Raw genomic sequence first — 18940 nt, forward strand, 5'->3', positions numbered from 1 at the left:
CCAATCTCCCTGCCCCCTGCTTATCAACGTGCTGGATTTTGGCCTCGGCCTGGCCAAGGAGGACATAGTAATTGGTTCAGGGCTGAGCACACGACCAGAACAAGCAATCAAATCAGTTTTCCTGAGATTTGTTCCATTGTGAGCTACTAGGAGAACTTAGGCTTGCGGTGCCCAGAAGCCAGCTTTTCTAACTTGCGGAGAAGAGCTTGTGTTGGAAAAAAAGTTACTGGTGGAGAAAAGCAGTGTAAAGAGATGTAGGGGACTATTTGATGATGGGGATTTCAATCTCTTAGGGGCCTGGACCAGTTTAGATTTATCTTTCAATCACGTTCAAGTTTAATACCCCTCAGATTTTTCATCCTTCCAGTCCTACCTGAGATTGAGTCTAAGTCCAGGGAGATTTTTTTTTTTAAGTGTCTAATTCCTTTTTTTTTTTTTAAGATTTTATTTATTTATTTGACAGAGAGAGAGAGAGCACAAGCAGGGGTAGTAGCAGGCAGAGGGAGGGGGAGAAGCAGGCTCCCCACCGAGCAAGAAGCCCGATGCAGGGCTTGATCCCAGCACCCCAGGATCATGACCTGAGCTAAAAGCAGACGTTTAACCCAATGAGCCACCCAGGCGCCCTAGTCCAGGGAGATTCTTAACAGCTGTAGGGAGAGCCATCTGCTTTTTGGTTTTGCTCAGTCTCTACTCTGTACTGGCCTTTTCTAGATGTGGTTCTCATGGTTCCTGAGCTCGTTGGCCTCTGTCACTTCTGTCCACGGTGCTTCTGCTGAATTGTGTACGGCTCCACCATGCCTTGGGTGGGCCTATTCACCCAGGTCAGTCTGTATCGTCCCTCTCCCACTGATTCATTTCAATCTGTTGGCTTTTTTTTTTTTTTAACCTCTTCTACATCTTATGGACATAGGGAAGGTATCTTAGGATTCTCCAAAGAAACAGATTCAACAGGATATGTATATATAGACAAAGAAATTTAAGGAATTGGTTGATGTGAATAGGGAGGTGAGCAAGTCTAAAATCTGCAGGCTAGGTTGGCAGTCTGGAGACCCAGGAAAAGCCACTGTTGCAGTTCAAGGCTGAAGGCTGTCTGCAGTTAGAATTTCATCTTCCTTGGGGTAGGTCAGTCTTTTGTTCTTTTCAGGCCTTCAACGGATTGGACCAGGCCCACCCACATTACGGAGGGCAATCTGCTTTACTCAAAGCCCACTGATCTAAATATTAATTTCATGCAAAACACCCTCACAGAAACATCCAGATAATGTGTGCCCACATATCTGGGCACTGTCACCCAGCTCAGTTCAACACACAAAATTAACCATCACAGAAGGTTAGACTATTCGACATTTCTTTTATTGCTCCTATACCCCTTGCTGCCATTTTTTTTTTTGAGGCTGCTACCATGGTTCTAGAGAAGGCTGCTCTTGGATTCTGCTCTGCCGCAGCAAGAAGGAAGAACAGGGAACTTTGTTGTGAGGCACAAACCACCTCTATTCTTGGATCTTCAACTCCTACCCTCAGCTCAGCCCAGGGGTGGGACAAGAGACGGTGACTCCCACAAACTCTCCTTCCTTCCCCAGTCAGGAGGCTCTTATTGGAGAAGAGATGGTAGGGATGTGAAAATGGAATGGAGGGAACTCGTTCAGCCAGACCACCTTTCTTTTCAAATCTATTCCTCTACCTATATCAAAGCTATTAAACTTAAAAACTGAGAATGGTGTGATTGTCTTTAGTCCTGGTTTTACAATGCCATCCTGAGAAGAATGGTACCCCAAAATTGTGGTAATGAAGAACATGTGGACATCTGGTTGAAAATTCATTCTTTTATTTTAGTACATCAATTATGGGAGTATCATATTTTCCTTTTTCATCTGCTTTCTTGAACTCAGCTGTAGGGTCAGGAAACAAAGATATTTTAGGTGAGAAAAGTCTCACCTCTGTAGTTTAAATTTAAATGAATACACTTAAATGTTATTGGGTAGGGATAAAACCATCCATCAAAGACTAAAGATTTGATCATGAAAAAGGAAAGCCCTTAACTTTTGAGTAGGGTCAGTTCCAATCAGAGTAGAAACAGCTGAATTATGTATAAATAAACCTTACACTTTGACTTCAGTCTTTTTTATTTTTACCACTCTAAAGGTAAAGATGCATAATATAGGGGGAAGGGGCATACCTTTGTAGGATTAACAAAAAAACTGTTAAAAACCAGATGCATAAATACTAATTTAAGAAATGCTTTAAAGACAACCTAGAGGGGAGGTAGGTAGGGGGATGGGTTATCCCAGTGATGGGTATTAAGGAGGGCACGTATTGCATGGAGCACTGGGTGTTATACACAAACAATGAATCATGGAACACTACATAAAAAAAAAAGAGAACCTGTATAAGTAAAGCAGCATTATGACCATAATTTGGCATAAAATAAAACTGAAATGCAAGAATGCAAATTGGTTTCTCTTTTCAACTAAATCCTAAGTTATCACTAAGACGGAATCACTGGGTTAAAAGAACTCTGCCAATTCTACTTTTGCCAAATATCCAAATCTCAACAAGCAATTTGGAAAATGACTTTGAGCAGTATGTAAATTTCATGCAGCTTTGCTAAGAGAACAATGCTTTTGAAGATGATAAAGACAGCTTTAAAACTCTTTGGCTCTTTTTAAAACACAAAAATAAAAATCAGAGTTTGAAGGGATGCTGGATAGTCACTCAAACTTTTTTTTTTTTTTTTTAAAGATTTTATTTATTTATTTGAGAGAGAGAATGAGATAGAGAGCATGAGAGGGAGGAGGGTCAGAGGGAGAAGCAGACTCCCCGCTGAGCAGGGAGCCCGATGCGGGACTCGATCCCGGGACTCCAGGATCATGACCTGAGCTGAAGGCAGTCGCTTAACCAACTGAGCCACCCAGGCACCCCACTCAAACTTTTGAAACATGATTTATTGTTATGCTTTAATGAGAACTGGAAACAGTATTAACTTTGCAAAGTGTATTAAATAGAAACAATGTGGCCTAGTAAAAGACCATGTATTGATTTATTTCTTCTTGCATTTATTCAGCGATCTATTCAGTGATCGTATATATCGAGGAGATACCATTTAGCAATATTTTTCGTTTTGTACTTCAGCCCTTGCTAGCCCATTTGTTTGCACTGCATGCTCCGCTCTCTGCCACCTGTCTCTCTCCCTGTACAAATTGGGTTACTGTGAGCTTTCGCTATCTCCTTCCATTCTTCCTGCCTCCCCACCCCCCATCCTAGTTGGGGCGCCTTCTGTCCAGGTATGATAGGTATCTTGTATTTTGCTGTCTCAGATCCAAATGATATACAGAAAGTAGGGCAAATGTCCAATAAGTTGTCTCTATGTCATGAGGTAGCTCTGTGCCGTGGGAAGAGTGTTGAAGAGGGAAACAATGTCATGGCAAGTTGAGGCTTGGTGGGTGTATATATATATATATATATATATATATATATAGGCCATATATACATGGCCTAACCAATAATCAGAACATGTGCCCTGACAAGAAAGGGACAGTTTATTTATTTCATTTTTTAAAGATCTATTTATTTGACAGAGAGAGATACAGTAAGAGAGAGCACAAGCAGAGGGAGTGGCAGGTAGAGGGAGAAGCAGGCTTCCCGCCGAGCAGGGAGCCTGATAAGGGGCTTGATCCCAGGACTCTTGGATCATGACCTGAGCCAAAGGCAGATGCTTAACTACTGAGCCACCCAGGCGCCCCGAAATGGACAGTTTGAAGGAAAAACAGGGCAGCATATTTGAAATCATGATTGCCCTTGTAAATGAAGCAGCACTGTTCCCAAACTTACATAGTTACCTCTCTTCTAATTAATTGGGGAAAACATTGGCAGTGATGGGATCACAGGATTTATATAAATGAAGAGGGCTGGACAAACTTATTATGAAAGAACAGGTTTGGAAAATACTCCAGGTACAGGGTTAGGCATGAGAACAGCCAAGAGAATAAGGGAAGTGTATGTTTAGTCAAGTACCTGACCCAATGTTTGCATGATTTCTTAGTTCTATGGCTAAGAGATTTTCCATTTTTCCCCCATTTTTTAAAATTGCTTTTGATTGGAGACATAGAATTACTACTAGGAAGAATTACTAGGGGGTGCCTGGGTGGCTCAGTCAGTTAAGTGTCTTCTTTGGGGTTAGGTCATGATCTCGGGGTCCTGGGATTGAGCCCTGCATCTGGCTCCCTGCTCAGCGAGGAGTCTGCTTCTCCCTCTCCCTCTGCCCACCACTTGTGTGCTCTCTCGCAAATAAATAAAATCTTAAAAAAAAAAAAAAAAAGAATTACTAGCCATCCCATATTATATGTCTAAAATTTAATCTTTACAAACCCCCTGCAAGGTAGGAATCATCCCCATTTTCCTATGAGGAAACCAAGGAATAACTTCCATAGTTACACAGCTAGCAATAGCAAATCCTTAACTGTCTGACTCCAGTGTCTTTGTTGTTTCAGATGAGAGGACATAACCTGAGTCTCCTAAACACAATCGGAAATTGAGGGATTCTATCAAGAGAAAGCTTCATGGGCTTGAGAGTAACAGAGATCATGCCTGAAATCACTTCACATCCAGTTTGGACACTTCAAAGGTGGAAAGAAAATACTTAAAAATATTTTTTAAAAGGCTGAGGCAAAGGGGAGATGGCGTGAAAACCAAACCATCCAGGTAGTGGAAAGGGCCTCCAGGAGGTGGGCTTACGTTCCAGGGCTAGATTCTACCACCTTGGATCAGCGCTCACATTCCTTAGTAATTTGGATTTTCACCAGTAATTTGGATTTTCAAGACCTTCTTAAGTTATTAAAACTGAGTATTTACTTTTAAACTAACACCAACTTCAAGATACAAGCCTTTCAAGTCTTTCTCAGCGAGGTATTTTAGGTAACAGGCCAGAAAGGAGAACCACTAATGAGATCATCTTCGCTCAGGGTGCCCAGAAATCCCTCCAGGGTGATATGCAGCCTGGTGCCCTTCACTAATTCTTATGTACACGACTTGATTAATATTTAAAGAACATCCTGGTCTTCATTTCTACCATTATTAAGGTAGCTAACCTGTCATTACTCTACAGATGGGTTCCCACTAGATTATGAGGTGGCCTTCTAGGTTATAGTTAAGGGCGAGGCTCTGGAGTTGACTGAAACTGTCTGGGTTCAAACGTCGTCCTGTCCCTCCCGGGCAGCCTTAAGGAAATTCGTCTATTAAATGGGCGAATTTTCAAAGGGAAATAATACAGTTCCCCCACCACAGAGCGGCCGCGTGGACGGATAAGCCACGAAAAGCCCGGTGCAGGGCACAGTAAATTCCAGGAAACGTTAGCCTGAAAGTGAAAACTCTTCAAAGCGATTAATGGACATTCTACTAGAATTACTTGTCAGTTACATTTTGGGGGATCATTTTTTTTTAAAGCAAGAAGTCATTTCTCCTTAAATTTGCACACGTTTAGATTTTGATGCACTGGATTTTAGTGAAGCAAGACAATTTGGCAGCTTGTGCGGGTTCCTTCACACGTTAATGTCACTTGTGACCCCAAGTCAGGGTTTCTGGTCTTTCTGCAGGCTCGGTCGCTTCAAGACACGCACGCATACGTCAATTTGACAGCGAGGAGGTGCTGGGATACACCGTTTTCCCTCCGAGAGAAAAATAAAGGCTTGCATTTGGCACCGGCACGCGGTGGGTTTTGAACCCCGAACACCAGAGCCCATGACGTAACTCCACAGCGCCCGGGCCTCCAGGCCCTTTTCCGAGCCCCGTCCGCCCGGGCGGGGATAAGGTTACAACGTCCGCGGTCGTCCCGGCCTCTAGGAGCTTTGCGTGTGGCTGTTAAGGCCGTTTATGTTTGAATTTCCCTGAACCGCTGGGTGTGGGCGGCGGCGCGGACCCGCCCCGGAAAACCTCGGGGCTCCTTCCCGCCACTCGCAGGCCCGGCCCCTCCGGGGGTCCTCGCGGGGTGGCGGGAAGGCCCGGCCGCCGCTGGGCCCTGGGCCGCCGGGCGATCAGTCCCCGGCGCCCCACTCCGCCGCCCTCAGCGTTTCCCCAGCCACGCCCAGCCCCGCGCGCCAGGCTGACGGTTGCCCGAGGCCCCGATTTTGAATTTACAGGCCCGGCCCCCGAGCCCCGGAGCGCGCCGCCGGCTCTCCATTGGCCGGCGACGGTCACGTGGAGGTGCCGGCGCGCGCCGGCCATGTTGGAGAGTGCGGCGCCACTGCCCGCGCCACCTCCGCCCCCCGCCGCCCTGCTCCCTCCCCCTCGCCCCCCCCCCCCCAGTCGCTCCGCGCCGCCTGAGAGGAAACAAAGTGCTGCGGGCGGGAGACTCGGCGGCGGCGGCGGCGCGCGGACCTTGCTCGGCCTTCCCGGTCACCCTCGCCCCGAATCTTCCCGAGAGTGTGTGTGAGTGTGTGTGCATATTTTCTTACAAAGGGCAGTTTACGATTGATTGGCAGTCTTCCCCCTTTGCCCTTTGTGCTGTAACCCGGCTCCCGCCGACCCAGGTGCTTCTCCCTTCCCACGCCGGCTTCTCCGCGGGCGCGGGTCGTCGGTTTGTGCCTTCGGTCCCCCGCTTCGCCCTCTGCAGCCCCCTCCGTGTCCCGTGCTGCCCGCGGCCTCCCAGCTCTGCTCAGCCCGCCAGTCGCCCCGCCGCCCGCCATGGCGACCGCGACCCCCGTGCCGCCGCGGTCGGGCAGCCGCGCCAGCGCCCCCGCTACGCCGCTGAGCCCCACGCGGCTGTCGCGGCTGCAGGAGAAGGAGGAGCTGCGCGAGCTCAACGACCGGCTGGCCGTGTACATCGACAAGGTGCGCAGCCTGGAGACGGAGAACAGCGCGCTGCAGCTGCAGGTGACGGAGCGTGAGGAGGTGCGCGGCCGCGAGCTCACCGGCCTCAAGGCGCTGTACGAGACCGAGCTGGCCGACGCGCGACGCGCACTCGACGACACGGCCCGCGAGCGCGCCAAGCTGCAGATCGAGCTGGGCAAGTTCAAAGCCGAGCACGACCAGCTGGTCCTCAAGTGAGTGCCCGCCTGGCGGCCGCGTTAGCTCACATAAAAGGCGGGGGACTCAAGCTAGGGGGGCAGGAGAGCCGGGCCAGGTGCCCACGCCCTTCGGAAGGAGAATCAGGTGTTTCTTAGCGGGGACAGGGGTCGCGGAGGGGGCTCGAATTGTAGCGACGGTGCGACCGGGATGCACATTTCCGTCTCCCGGCTACCGAGCAGGACAGAGCGAAGCGCGCACCTGAGGCCGCCAAGGAGGAGCGGCCGGCTTCGGGCCTCGCACCCCGAGATTTAGAAGGGTTCTCCGGCGGGCCCCAGGTGCGGGGTGGTGGCGTCTGGGCGCGCGCTCGAGTGCGCGCTCCGGTTTCCGGCCGGACGGGAGACAAAGCGGCTGGTGGGTTTGCGGTGCAGGGATAGCCGGCCAGGGAAGATGGGCTGCCCTCCTCAAGAATGAATGAGCTCTGCGCGGGCGGAGAGAGGAAGGGGAGGGACCTGCCTCCCGCTTCCCGGTCTCCCGGGGGTGGGTCCCGCTTTGGCGCGCTCAATCTGGGCCCTGTGACATTTTGCAATCGTTCTACGCCTGTCTTGGGCGGGGAGGGAGGGGCGGGGTCTGAACTGCGCGCCTCTGCCCGCCTAGGGCAAGTTGGGTGTTTAAGCTCTTTAAAAGCTTTCTTCGGGGAAGGGTGTCCTTTCTTTCTGCAAAGTCAGGCGCAGGTTCCCTTGGGTGCTTTTGTGGACCTGACGACGAAAGCTGGGTTTTTGCATGTCATGGCCACCGTTCTCTGATCCGCGGACTTCCTACCCCCCCAGCAGCAGTCTCCTCCCCGAGCTTGTGCACCCCTTTAATGTAGTCACTTGGGTCTTTCTGGTACTGGCGAGACCTTTTCAGCCCCCGCGTCTGTCATTGTAATTAACGACCGGCCAGGGCAGGGGAAAGGGTTGTTGCAGTGTGAAGTGTTGTGGAGAGGTTGAGTTTGTAATTATTACACCTAAGGGGGTCTGAGCTTTCAGTCCGGAGCATGAGGATAAACTTGCAAGGCTTTGCTGAGCCTACCTTGACTTTCCGATGAGCAAAATGGCATAATTATAATCAGTACGCAACTAGTGTTGATGTCATGCTTTAGATATTTGTTAAATTTGCTTCCGGAACTCATGGTCTCCATCCTGCATTGTCCGTTGAAATTTCTGGATATGTTTGACTCTTGACTTTGACTCTTCCCATTAATGTCTTTCTGTCTGTATCTATGTGAATGCCCCTGTCTCAATCTCTATGATTTTGTATGTGTGCATCTTTACTTCCCCACCTTATTAGTATTTCAAAAATGGTTCATAAAAAGTAAGTGCACTTGATAAAAAAATAATTGTAGATTGGCTTATAGTGAAAGACGGGTGACATTCTGCTTTTTCCAGGAGGCAATTGTGTTTAGCTCTCTTTGTTTTTATTTATTTGGGTGTTTAGTTTCATAACTCAGTAATAAGCTTATTTTTCTATTTCTTGGATTTACCAACCTTTGGAGTCATCTTTTGAAGTGGGTCATTTCACTCACTCCACTGTCCATTTTTTTTTGTACTGTCCAATTTTTGTATTTTTTTGTCACTGAATTTTTTCATATCCTAGATGCCATTGCATGTAATGACTTGCCATTACTGTATGTACTACTAAGAAAAAAAACATTAGAACCACCTGTGTAGGATCCATTCTGTTGGACTCATTTCTGTTTCAGAGATGTTAAATGTGACAGGTTAAGTACCTGTTATGTGCCAGTCACTGTTTTATGTGCAGAGATTACAGAGATTTTTAAATAAATTTAAATAAATTACTGATCTTATGTTGCTGAGTACAGCTGGGCGATACCCAGCAAATGGATAAAGGTCCTGTTTCATCTAATCTGAAGCATTTTGGGGCTGATGCTTTTATAATCTTTTCAAAAGTTAACTGAGTGTTTTTCACACCATAACAAGACTGCCACCTGGCTGACGGTAGTTATAAAATGGTATGTTTGGAGGGGGAGGGGGAAATGGAGGAAGGAGTCAAAGCATACACACAGTACAAGATAAATAAGTACGAGATATGTAATGTATAACACACTGTCTATAGGTCATCATGCCATACAATATATAGGAAAGTTAAGAGGCTAAATCCTAATGGTTCTCATCACAAGGAGAATTTTTTCCCCTTTTTTCTTCTTTTTGTATCTACATGAGAAGATGGATGTTAGTTGAACCTATTGTGTTAATCATTTCTTGGTATATTTTAATCAGACCATCATGCTGTATGCCTTAAACTTACACAGTGATGTGTGTCTATTTGTCAATTAAAGTGGAAAAAATGCTATGTATGGGTTGTAAGATGCATGCTAGTTTCAGCAAGATAAAAAGTGAAGAATATGTGTATTAGAATCGATAAAATAATGTTTGTGGTATAATATTAGGTAATAACAGGTATTAGAGGAATAAAAATAAAGCATGGTGGGGCGCCTGGATGGCGCAGTTAAGTGTCTGACCCTTGGTTTTGTCTCGCATGATCTGGTAGTGAGATCTAGTCCTGCTCTGTGAAGAGTCTGCTTGGGACTCTCCTTCTCCCTCTGCTCCTCCCCTTCACATGTGCAGGTGAGCTCTCTCTCTAAAATAAATAAATCTTTTAAAAAAAAAATAAAGGAGGGTGAAGGGATGGTTTGGTTAAGGAAGGCCTGTTTAGGGATTGAAAATTGAAAATAATATCCCCTGAGATATCCTTTAGTGTGCTGGGATTAAAAAAAATTTTTTTAATCTGTATGTATATTCCTTTTGTCCGCATCAGATGCATTTTCTTTTCAAACATGCCATCAGTTGCTCAAAATATTCCACGTTTTACTTCGTTTGAGGTTTCAACCCTGATATTAAAAAAAAATGTTTTTTAAATATTTTATTTATGTATTTGAGAGAGAGAGCTTATGCATGAGGGGGAGGTAGGAGAGGGGAGGGGCAGAGGGACAAGCAGACTTCCCACTGAGTGTGAAGCTTGGGATCAGGACCTGAGCCGAAGTCAAACGCTTAACTGACTGAGCCACCCCGGTGCCCCAATCCTGATTTTTTGGGTACAGTTTTGTCCCTAAAATGGCCTTTTCATTTGTTGACTAAAGAAGACTTTTTATTTTATTTTTTATATTTATTTATTTTTATTCTTATGTTAATCCCCATACATTACATCATTAGTTTTAGATGAAGTGTTCCATGATTCATTGTTTGTGCATAACACCCAGTGCTCCATGCAGAATGTGCCCTCCTCAATACCCACCACCAGGCTAACCCATCCCCCCACCCCCCTCCCCTCTAGAACCCTCAATTTGTTTTTCAGAGTCCATCGTCTCTCATGGTTCGTCTACCCCTCCGATTTCCCCCGCTTCATTCTTCCCCTCCCGCTACCTTCTTCTTCTTTTTTTTTCTTAACATATATTGCATTATTTGTTTCAGAGGTACAGATCTGTGATTCAACAGTCTCACACAATTCACAGCGCTCACCATAGCACATACCCTCCCCAGTGTCTATCACCCAGTCACCCCATCCCTCCCACCCCACTCCCCACTCCAGCAACCTTCAGTTTGTTTCCTGCAATTAAGAATTCCTCATATCAGTGAGATCATATGATACATGTCTTTCTCTGTTTGACTTATTTCACTCAACATAATACCCTCCAGTTCCATCCACGTTGTTGCAAATGGCAAGATCTCATTCCTTTTGATGTCTGCATAATATTCCATTGTATATATATATATATATATATATATATATGTATATATATATATATATACACCACATCTTCTTTATCCATTCATCTGTCGATGGACATAAAGAAGACTTTTTAAAGATATGTAATTGTAATATATTTTACATAACTATTCTTTTTTCCCCTGAGCCTTTCTGCACTTAAGACATGCTGTGCAGCTGACATCCTAGGAATCAACCCGATTTAGACCCAGTTTCCCCCTAGATCACATATTTTCCTTTCCTTGGTGTCTTCCCTCATTTTGTTGGAGAGCATCTTAAGTAACTTAGAAAAATTGGCAGGATGTAAACTCTGAGTCCTGTGTGTCTGAAAGTAACTGTTTTGTCTCATGATTGATTGATAGTTGGGTTAGGTATAGAATACTGGTTCAGCATTTTTTCCTCAGAACTTGGGAATTATCATATTGCTTCATTGTCTTCTAGCATCCAGTGTTGTAATCTCTGTCTGATGCCAGTCACAGTTTTTTTTTTTTTAAGATTTTATTTATTTATTTGACAGAGAGAGATAGTGGGAGCAGGAACACAAGCAGGGGGAGTGGGAGAGGGAGAAGCAAGCTCTCTGTTGAGCAGGGAGCCCAGTGTGGGGCTTGATCCCAGGACCCTGGGATCATGACCTGAGCTGAAGTCAGACGCTTAACAACTGAGCCACCCAGGCGCCCCACAGTTACTTTCTTTTGGTAATTGCTTTTGCCTTTCCTCTGTGTAAGCTCTGGAATTTTCTTTTATCCCGATTTTCTGAAATTGCATGGTGGTGAGCCTAGGAATGGATATTTCCATTATGCATTCTTACTGTTGCCAATAGTTTCTTTTTATTTAAAGCCTTAATCTTTATTTAGCTCTGGGAAACTTACTTTATTCCATACTTTCTGTGCTTTGTTTACTTTGTTCTCTGGTGGAGATGTTGAACACTTCTGTGTCATGATTTTTTTTCCCATTCTCAGAAATTATTTTGACTCTTCTGTAGCTCAGTAGTGATGTTGTAAAGGCTGAAGTCATACTTTTAATTCCAAGAAATCTTTTTGTACAGGTATTTCTCTTTCATTCACTCTGTTTCTGTTTTAAGGATGCATTATTTTCTTTATTCTGTCTGAGGATAATATTTAGGATTTTCTTTTTTTTAAATTCTTTTCTGTTTACTGGATTATCTCTTTTTCCCTCCCTGGTCACTTGTTCCTTTTGTTTGGTTTGGTTTTTTTTGCAAGTGATTTTTGTCATGTGCATGATCCTTGATTGTCACCATTTATAAATGAATGGGTGAGCATCACTGCTTTAGTTGTTCAGGTAGCTCCTTCCCTGCCTTTTCTGATGCAAGGACAAATTAGGACCTCTATGTATGAATGGGCTGTGCCCTTGACTAACTTGTTGGAAAGCCTGTAGTTAGGGTAAGATAAGCTGAGGAGGATCAGGTGCAAAGCTGTTCCATGAGTTAATGGCCCCATTTTGAGTCTCCCGCACTTTTCCCTGTAGTCCTTCTATGCATGTTTTGTGATATGTACTTTTATATACTCTTCATCTTCTAGAAATTTTTTGGAATGTCTGCTGATGATCCCTTCCCAGTTCACTTTGATGCTCTAGGTTTATTTCATGTGGCATACTTAACTGCCTTTTTATTAGGGTATAGTGGGGCGGCTAATGCCTATATGTAGAAATCTTGCAAATCGTTTAATTTTGACCAATAATTGAAGTATAATTTGTAAGATGAAAAGGAAGAAATTTTTTGTCTGTTTGGGTCCATTTAACTCTTTTGTTTGATAATTATTTTCTGTTCTTAGTTTTTTATTTAGAGTCTTTGTAATTAGTGTATCATGTAGGTGGGTTAAGAAAATTATACATTCCAGGAGCGCCTGGGTGGCTCATTCCCTTAAGTGTCTGCCTTTGGCTCAGGTCATGATCTCAGGCTCCTGGGATTGAGCACCACCTAGGGCTCCCTGCTCAGTGGGGAGTCTGCTTGTCCCTTTTTCTGTGCACCCCCTTCATGCTCTCTCTCTCTTGTTTTTTCTCTCTCAAATAAATAAAATCTTAAAAAAAAATACAGATTCTAAAATTACTTGGTCCCTTTTTGGTTCCTCAGCACACACCGTACCTCAAAGACAGAAGAATTCGTGGAGACGTTTGGTCCTGCTGGAGAGAATTTGACAATAGCTTCCATACACTTGGTCTATCACAGAAAAACATCTCAGATCTAAGATATAGCTACTCTGATTCAGTCCAAACCTGTTTATACTGATTGGAAACTTTTTTGGGCAACAATTTCTAAGAATGATGATGAGTGCTATCAGTCAACACTTTAAACAAAAAGGGAAGATTGACTTTCACTATTAACTAATTATACAGGGAAGCTAGATAAAAGAGAATTAAATTTGTTGGTAGGTAGTTCAGTAACTAATTTTGTGGGTACAATTTTTTTTTTCGGTGTTACAGGTTCCCAGTTTTTTGTGTAAAATCCTTAAGGCCAGGTGTGTTCTGAAAGTAAAAACACTTTGAATTTTAAAGAAGGTAATGTGCATGTACTATATAGGATATCCCCAGTGGGGTCTGGGGGGTAGCACTCCATTGTGAAACAGGTATTTCTGCAAGGAAAGATTTTTTTTTTTTTTTTAAAGATTTTATTTATTTATTTGAGAGAGAGAGAATGAGAGACAGAGAGCACGAGAGGGAAGGGGATCAGAGGGAGAAGCAGACCACCCGCTGAGCAGGGAGCCCGATGCGGGACTCGATCCCGGGACTCCAGGATCCTGACCTGAGCTGAAGGCAGTCGCTTAACCAACTGAGCCACCCAGGCGCCCTCTGCAAGGAAAGATATTAATAGTTATAGTAAGTGGAGAAAGATGACTAAAAATAGCCTCATGTCCATTTAGGTCAGGTTTTATCAGCAAATGAATTAATGAAAATTTTAGGTTTTAGAAACTCTGGAAGTGCATATAGGAGAATATGGATTTGTGTTTTTATTTTATTTTTTTTTTAAAGATATTATTTATTTATATATTTTAGAGGGAGAGCACATGAGTGGGAGTGGTGGGAGGGGCAGACTGGGAGGGAGGGAGAGAGCTTGATCCCATGACCCCGAGATCGTGATCTCGGCCAAAAACAAAAGCTGGACACTCAACTGATTGGCCACCCAGGTGTCCCTGGATTTGTGTTTTTAAACTGATTGCTTTTTATTAAGTTCACTGGATTCATCAAGTTCTAGAAGTTGTCTTTTATTCCTCATTTGTTTTGTGGTAGATTTTAAAGCTTGAAAAGGTGCAAAATTAACTCTAAAGTTTCTCTTTTGGAGAGTTACGAATTAATTAGGAAAGTGGTGATAGGGGCTTACTGGTATATAACATAATGGATGCTGTAGGGTTGTTTAAGATGCTGAGCCAGTTTTACTGTCCATTTAAAAAAACTAAAAAGAATGTCTCATGAAATAGTTTCATGTTTTATAGGTATTAGGCCTCAAAGCCACTGTTTTCAAATTAATCTTTGAGATAATGTACAAAATCTAATGATTTAAAGCATAATTTCTTGCCTTTTCAAAACAAATGGTGCTTCTTTTTAAATATAATTAAATGAAAATAAAAGTTTATTTTTTGTCCAAAGAGTATAATGTTGACTGTGTTTCTTCATGGTATATATACACCTGAAGATTTGTTGACTTTCTGTCTCCAGTCCCAAGCACCATTGCTTTGAGGAAGATGGATTTGCGGTTGAGGGATTAAACCTATTTGTATATTTCTTTGGGCAAAATAACATTCTTTTGATTTTGCTCTGTTATTACATTTGGATTTGCATGTTTTCATTTAAAAGTGCATACTGGTACTTACTTGCTGCTAACAAATATATTTGGGACGCTGTCAGTCACAATAGCATGAGATTGGGTAGTATCAAGCAGGAGTACTACATGAAGTTGCAGCTTATTTTTTGTGACTTGGGGCAGGTACTTTAATTCTTTGAGTCTGCATTTCCTCGTCTGTATAATTAGGATTAGGAGTGAGTAGTAGTTTTCAGAGTCTCAGGAAGAATTAAGAAACTTAAACCATTTTTTAGCCTGTTATTTACTTGTGTCATAATGATGAATTTTTACCCAGCAGTATTTGTATAAAATATTGCTAATATTTTAGCAAGGAATATTGCTAAAATTGTAGCCATTTTAAAGAGTACTGAAATGTAAATATAAAATAATTTTTCCTATTACTTTCCTAGTGGGGAGGGAGGGGCATTGGAATTTACTATATATTTGGACTTAGTGCATGTATATACTTCCTTTGTTGGCTTTCTACATATTTTAGTCACTGATGGAATTAAATTTAGGAAATGTCATAGGGTAAACAACTCTGTAGGCTTGTTTTAACATTCTTGTTCAGTTTTCAAACCTAAAATACTAAATGCTAATCTGCTTTAGGGAATTTTTCTTTGTACATAGGATGATTAGTTGGAAAACAGAAACCTTCATGTTTTACTTGTCTTTTGTTCATGTCCTTATTTTGCTCTGGTAGAAACAAGTTGACAGTAACACCTGGCCTTAATACAAGAGCTATAAACCTGCATGCTAAAGTTAGTTTTCAGGGGAATAAATGGAAGGATGAAACCCCTAGAATTGGTGTTAAAGTCTAGGAAGCAAATCCTAAGTAATTAAACTGTCATAACACTTCCTTCCTGTGCTTTCAAAGGATGTTTGGTAGAGCAAGATACCTGTTGGAGTTGTTGGAATTTAATCCCTAGGTTTAATCCCTTCAACTAGATAATCTTTTAGTGTACCCAGATTTAAGAAAGTAAACATGGAATAAAAGATAAAGCGTTATAAAAATATGCTGCTGAATCTTTTTTTTTCCCTCTGCACAGTCTGTTAATATTTGTTCTTTAATTTGTCCAGATGACATTACCTCTGGTATGTCTGAGTTAGAGATCTTTAGAATTTTATATCATAAGTGTAGGTCTGTTTTCATTCACAAATAGTGAGATTGAGGCTGAGGCGTCAAGTGAGTGATGGGAGCCTAACTGAAGTTCCCAGTTATTACTGGGATCTAAGGAAGCTTCCTAATCAGGGTTTTTAACTTCTTTTTTTCACTGTACTTCTGTGGGAAGGGGATTGTGTGTTGGCTGTTATATTTGGGGAAATTAAAAAAAAATGAGCCTTTTTATTATACAAAAATTATGTTTTATGGAAAATTAGAAAAGACAGGTTTGCACCAAGAGGAAAATTAAAATCACCCTTAGTTCCGTAAAAAAGCTCTGAAGTTTTCCTGTTAATACCCATATTATTAACAAAAAATGTTTTTTTTAACAAAATCATTCTTGATAAATACTGATATGTAACCTTTTTTCATGCAGCACTATTTTGTGAATATCTTTACATGTCAGTAAATGTACTGTACTATCATTTAACACATTTTAAAGATATATTGGTAACTTTATTGGTCACTTAGCTTACAGTGATCAAGGATGTATGCTTCACAGTGACTATATATCTACCCAATTTCTCAGAGGCCATTAGAGCACCACGATTATCCTCTTCTCTCTTGCTGACAGTATAACAGGTTTTTTCTTTTGGTTAACTTAATGGTTAAATGTTAACTAGTTTACTGGTTAAATGTTAACCACTGGGTAAAGTAATTACCATTTTGCCAATTCTTGATGCCATCAGCAGCAGATGAGGGTCCATTTCCTGTTTAGAGGAATTTAATTTTAATTTTGGAAATTTTTTCTAGTTCTTGATTTTTTTTAAAGAGAGGGGTGGGGTGGGAGAAAGAGAGAGAATCCCAAGCAGGTTCCACACCTAGCACAGAGACTGACATGGGGCTTGATCTCAGGACCCGGAGATTATGACTTGAGCCGAAATCGAGAGACGTACCCTTAACCAACAGCCACCCAGATGCCCCAAGTTCTTGATCATTTTTATATCATAATGCTAATGTTGTTGGCATAAAGGGGTCAAACAATCAAAACTCACGTTATAATCTTAGGTTTTTGCTGATATTTTTGGTGTAGGCCTAGATGATAAATACTGTTTTCCTTAGCTAATCTGTTTACTTGGTTCTTTTACATTTTAACTGTTTGCCTTCACTGTATTTGGATTTATTGAACACAGAATTAGAACCCTTTTGCTGCTAGAAGAGGTCTTGGATCGTGCAATCTAACCAACTCATTTTGTGGATACAGAAATTGAGACCTACGGAGATTAAAGTACTTGTGCAAGATACAGGACAGAAAGTGCTAACATTGACTTCGTGCTTACCGTGTTCGCCAGGCACGATGCTAGATGCTTCATGGACACTGTCTTTTAAGCCTTATGATAACCTGTTTGATGAGTGAGGAAACTTGAGGTTCAGAGAACTTAGCAGATAAATGGTAGAGCTAAAATAAGTCCTAGCTCTGTCTTCTAGCATTGCCAGAGAGTTTATACATGGATCATTTCAATTTTTTTTTAAAGTAAGCTCTGTGCTCAACATGGGCCTTGAACTCATGACCTGGAGATCGAGAGTCACGTGCTGCACCAACTGAGCCAGCCAGGTGCCCCCCTGTGCCATTTCATGTAATCCCTACATCAGTGCTGTTCTATGGGTTTACCAACCTGAAGCAGGCTCACCACGCACTATCATTGCATTGGGACTTGAACCCTTACATGGGACAGTTGATTTTCAGGTCTGTTTGGTTATTTTTGCAAATGGTACTGGATGTGCATTCTTCTCAGTGATAGTTCATAGTCCCCAGGAGGTAATTTTGGATTTGTCAGTAGAGTGCAGAAATGGAAACAGCTGTTTGAAATACTAATGGACAGCTTCACTTGCTAATAAGGAAAGGGTGAAGATGAATTACTGAAGATGAATTTACCTTTTCTTAAAAAGCTACTTTCTTCCTTTACTCTCTGCCTTAATAGTAATTTTAAGAGGAATTAAAAGCTCTAAGTCTTTAATATTCATGAAAGAACTGTTTTTTTAAATTTAAATTTAAAAAAGTTTTTTTTTTGAGAAATGTTCTTTTCATTTTTTATTCAGCACACATTTGTGGAATGGTACTATATGCCAGGCCTTGACCCAGATGCTGGGAATAGATGGGACACTCAGTCCTTGTTATCAAGTTGCTTACAGTCTTGTGGGCAAGGCAGAAAACAAAGACTGTGCTATTGTGATAATGTAAATGCAGGATGTTAGTACAGTGTAATAAGTGTTATGATGGTAGGTATCCACATGGTGCTGTGGAGGAAAAGACTACCACTTAAGGCAAACTGGGAGCCTTTTGAAGTTTTGAAAGATATCCCAAGGGGACTGGGGAGGCATTGAAGTCTGAGCTAAGTGTTGGGAGCTAAGTAAGTACGAGTTGGCTGGAAAACATTAGGAGAGGGTGTTTTCCTGAATGGCAAGTCGTTTCATCTAATTAGAGCAATATATATGTATGTAGGTGGTAGAGGACAGTTGAATTTTAAGAAATGAGGAGCTTCAAGAAAAAAGTAACATGAATGGATGAATGGTCTGGCCATTCTGTGGAGGAAACAAAGAATAGAGGTAAAACGTCCATAAGGACACTTGGCAAGTTATGAGGTGGCTCCTGAATTCAGGCAGGCAGTGGGAAAGGACAGAAAGTGCATTTAAGAGATGCTAAGCCTGGGAGATTGGGGAGAAGAGTCTAGGCTGACTCTGCTTCTCTGCTTGGGTGCCTGGGGAAAGTGTTGCTCTTAGAGCTTGATGGATAAGGAACTGGTTTAGAGGACCTACTCAGGGTTAGTGGTGAATTAGTGTTGCTTGTTGGACTTCTAGGTGGAGATCTTAGCTGGCAATCTAGAGTACTTTCCTGGAGCTCTGAGAAGAGACTTTGATTGGAGGTACAGTTTTAGGAGCATGGGTGATATTTGCGGATAAAGACAAAAGAGAAGGGGGCAAAGACATGGAAAACATCTACATGGGAGGACTAGGTAGAGAGAGGAAAAACCCACAGTGGAGATGGTAAGTAATAGAGAAGTAGAACAAGGTTGAGTCATAGGACAAGGAGATTTCTGAAGGAATGCTAGTGTAGTTTTGGTATGATAAGGCCTAAAAGTATCTATTAACTTTGGTGGCTGGAAGGTTATTGTTGATTGTGAGGAGTGCCTAATGCTAGTAAAGGGAGGTAGGATCAAAGGAAGTGGGATAATTAAGGAAGGAGTGGGAAGAAAGAGATTGTGAGATTACTTGTACAAGAA

General features: G+C 42.6%; 1 protein-coding gene across 3 annotated transcripts in view; it reads left to right on the top strand.

Annotated features, from left to right (window-relative positions):
• Positions 1-1429: 1429 nt before the first annotated feature.
• Positions 1430-18940, top strand: part of LMNB1 (lamin B1) — a 58170-nt gene continuing 40659 nt past the window's right edge. For 2 of the 3 annotated variants that reach the window (XM_044916700.1, XM_021701767.1), the window contains exon 1: positions 6302-7034. In XM_044916700.1, coding sequence (XP_044772635.1) covers positions 6676-7034 — 359 coding nt within the window. In that variant the 5' untranslated portion in view covers positions 6302-6675. Of the gene's footprint in view, positions 1473-6301; positions 7035-18940 lie in introns of those variants that run through there. The other variant, XM_044916701.1, reaches the window with a different exon arrangement.

The sequence above is a fragment of the Neomonachus schauinslandi genome, chromosome 7, assembly GCF_002201575.2.
Source record: "Neomonachus schauinslandi chromosome 7, ASM220157v2, whole genome shotgun sequence".
NCBI lineage: Eukaryota > Metazoa > Chordata > Mammalia > Carnivora > Phocidae > Neomonachus > Neomonachus schauinslandi.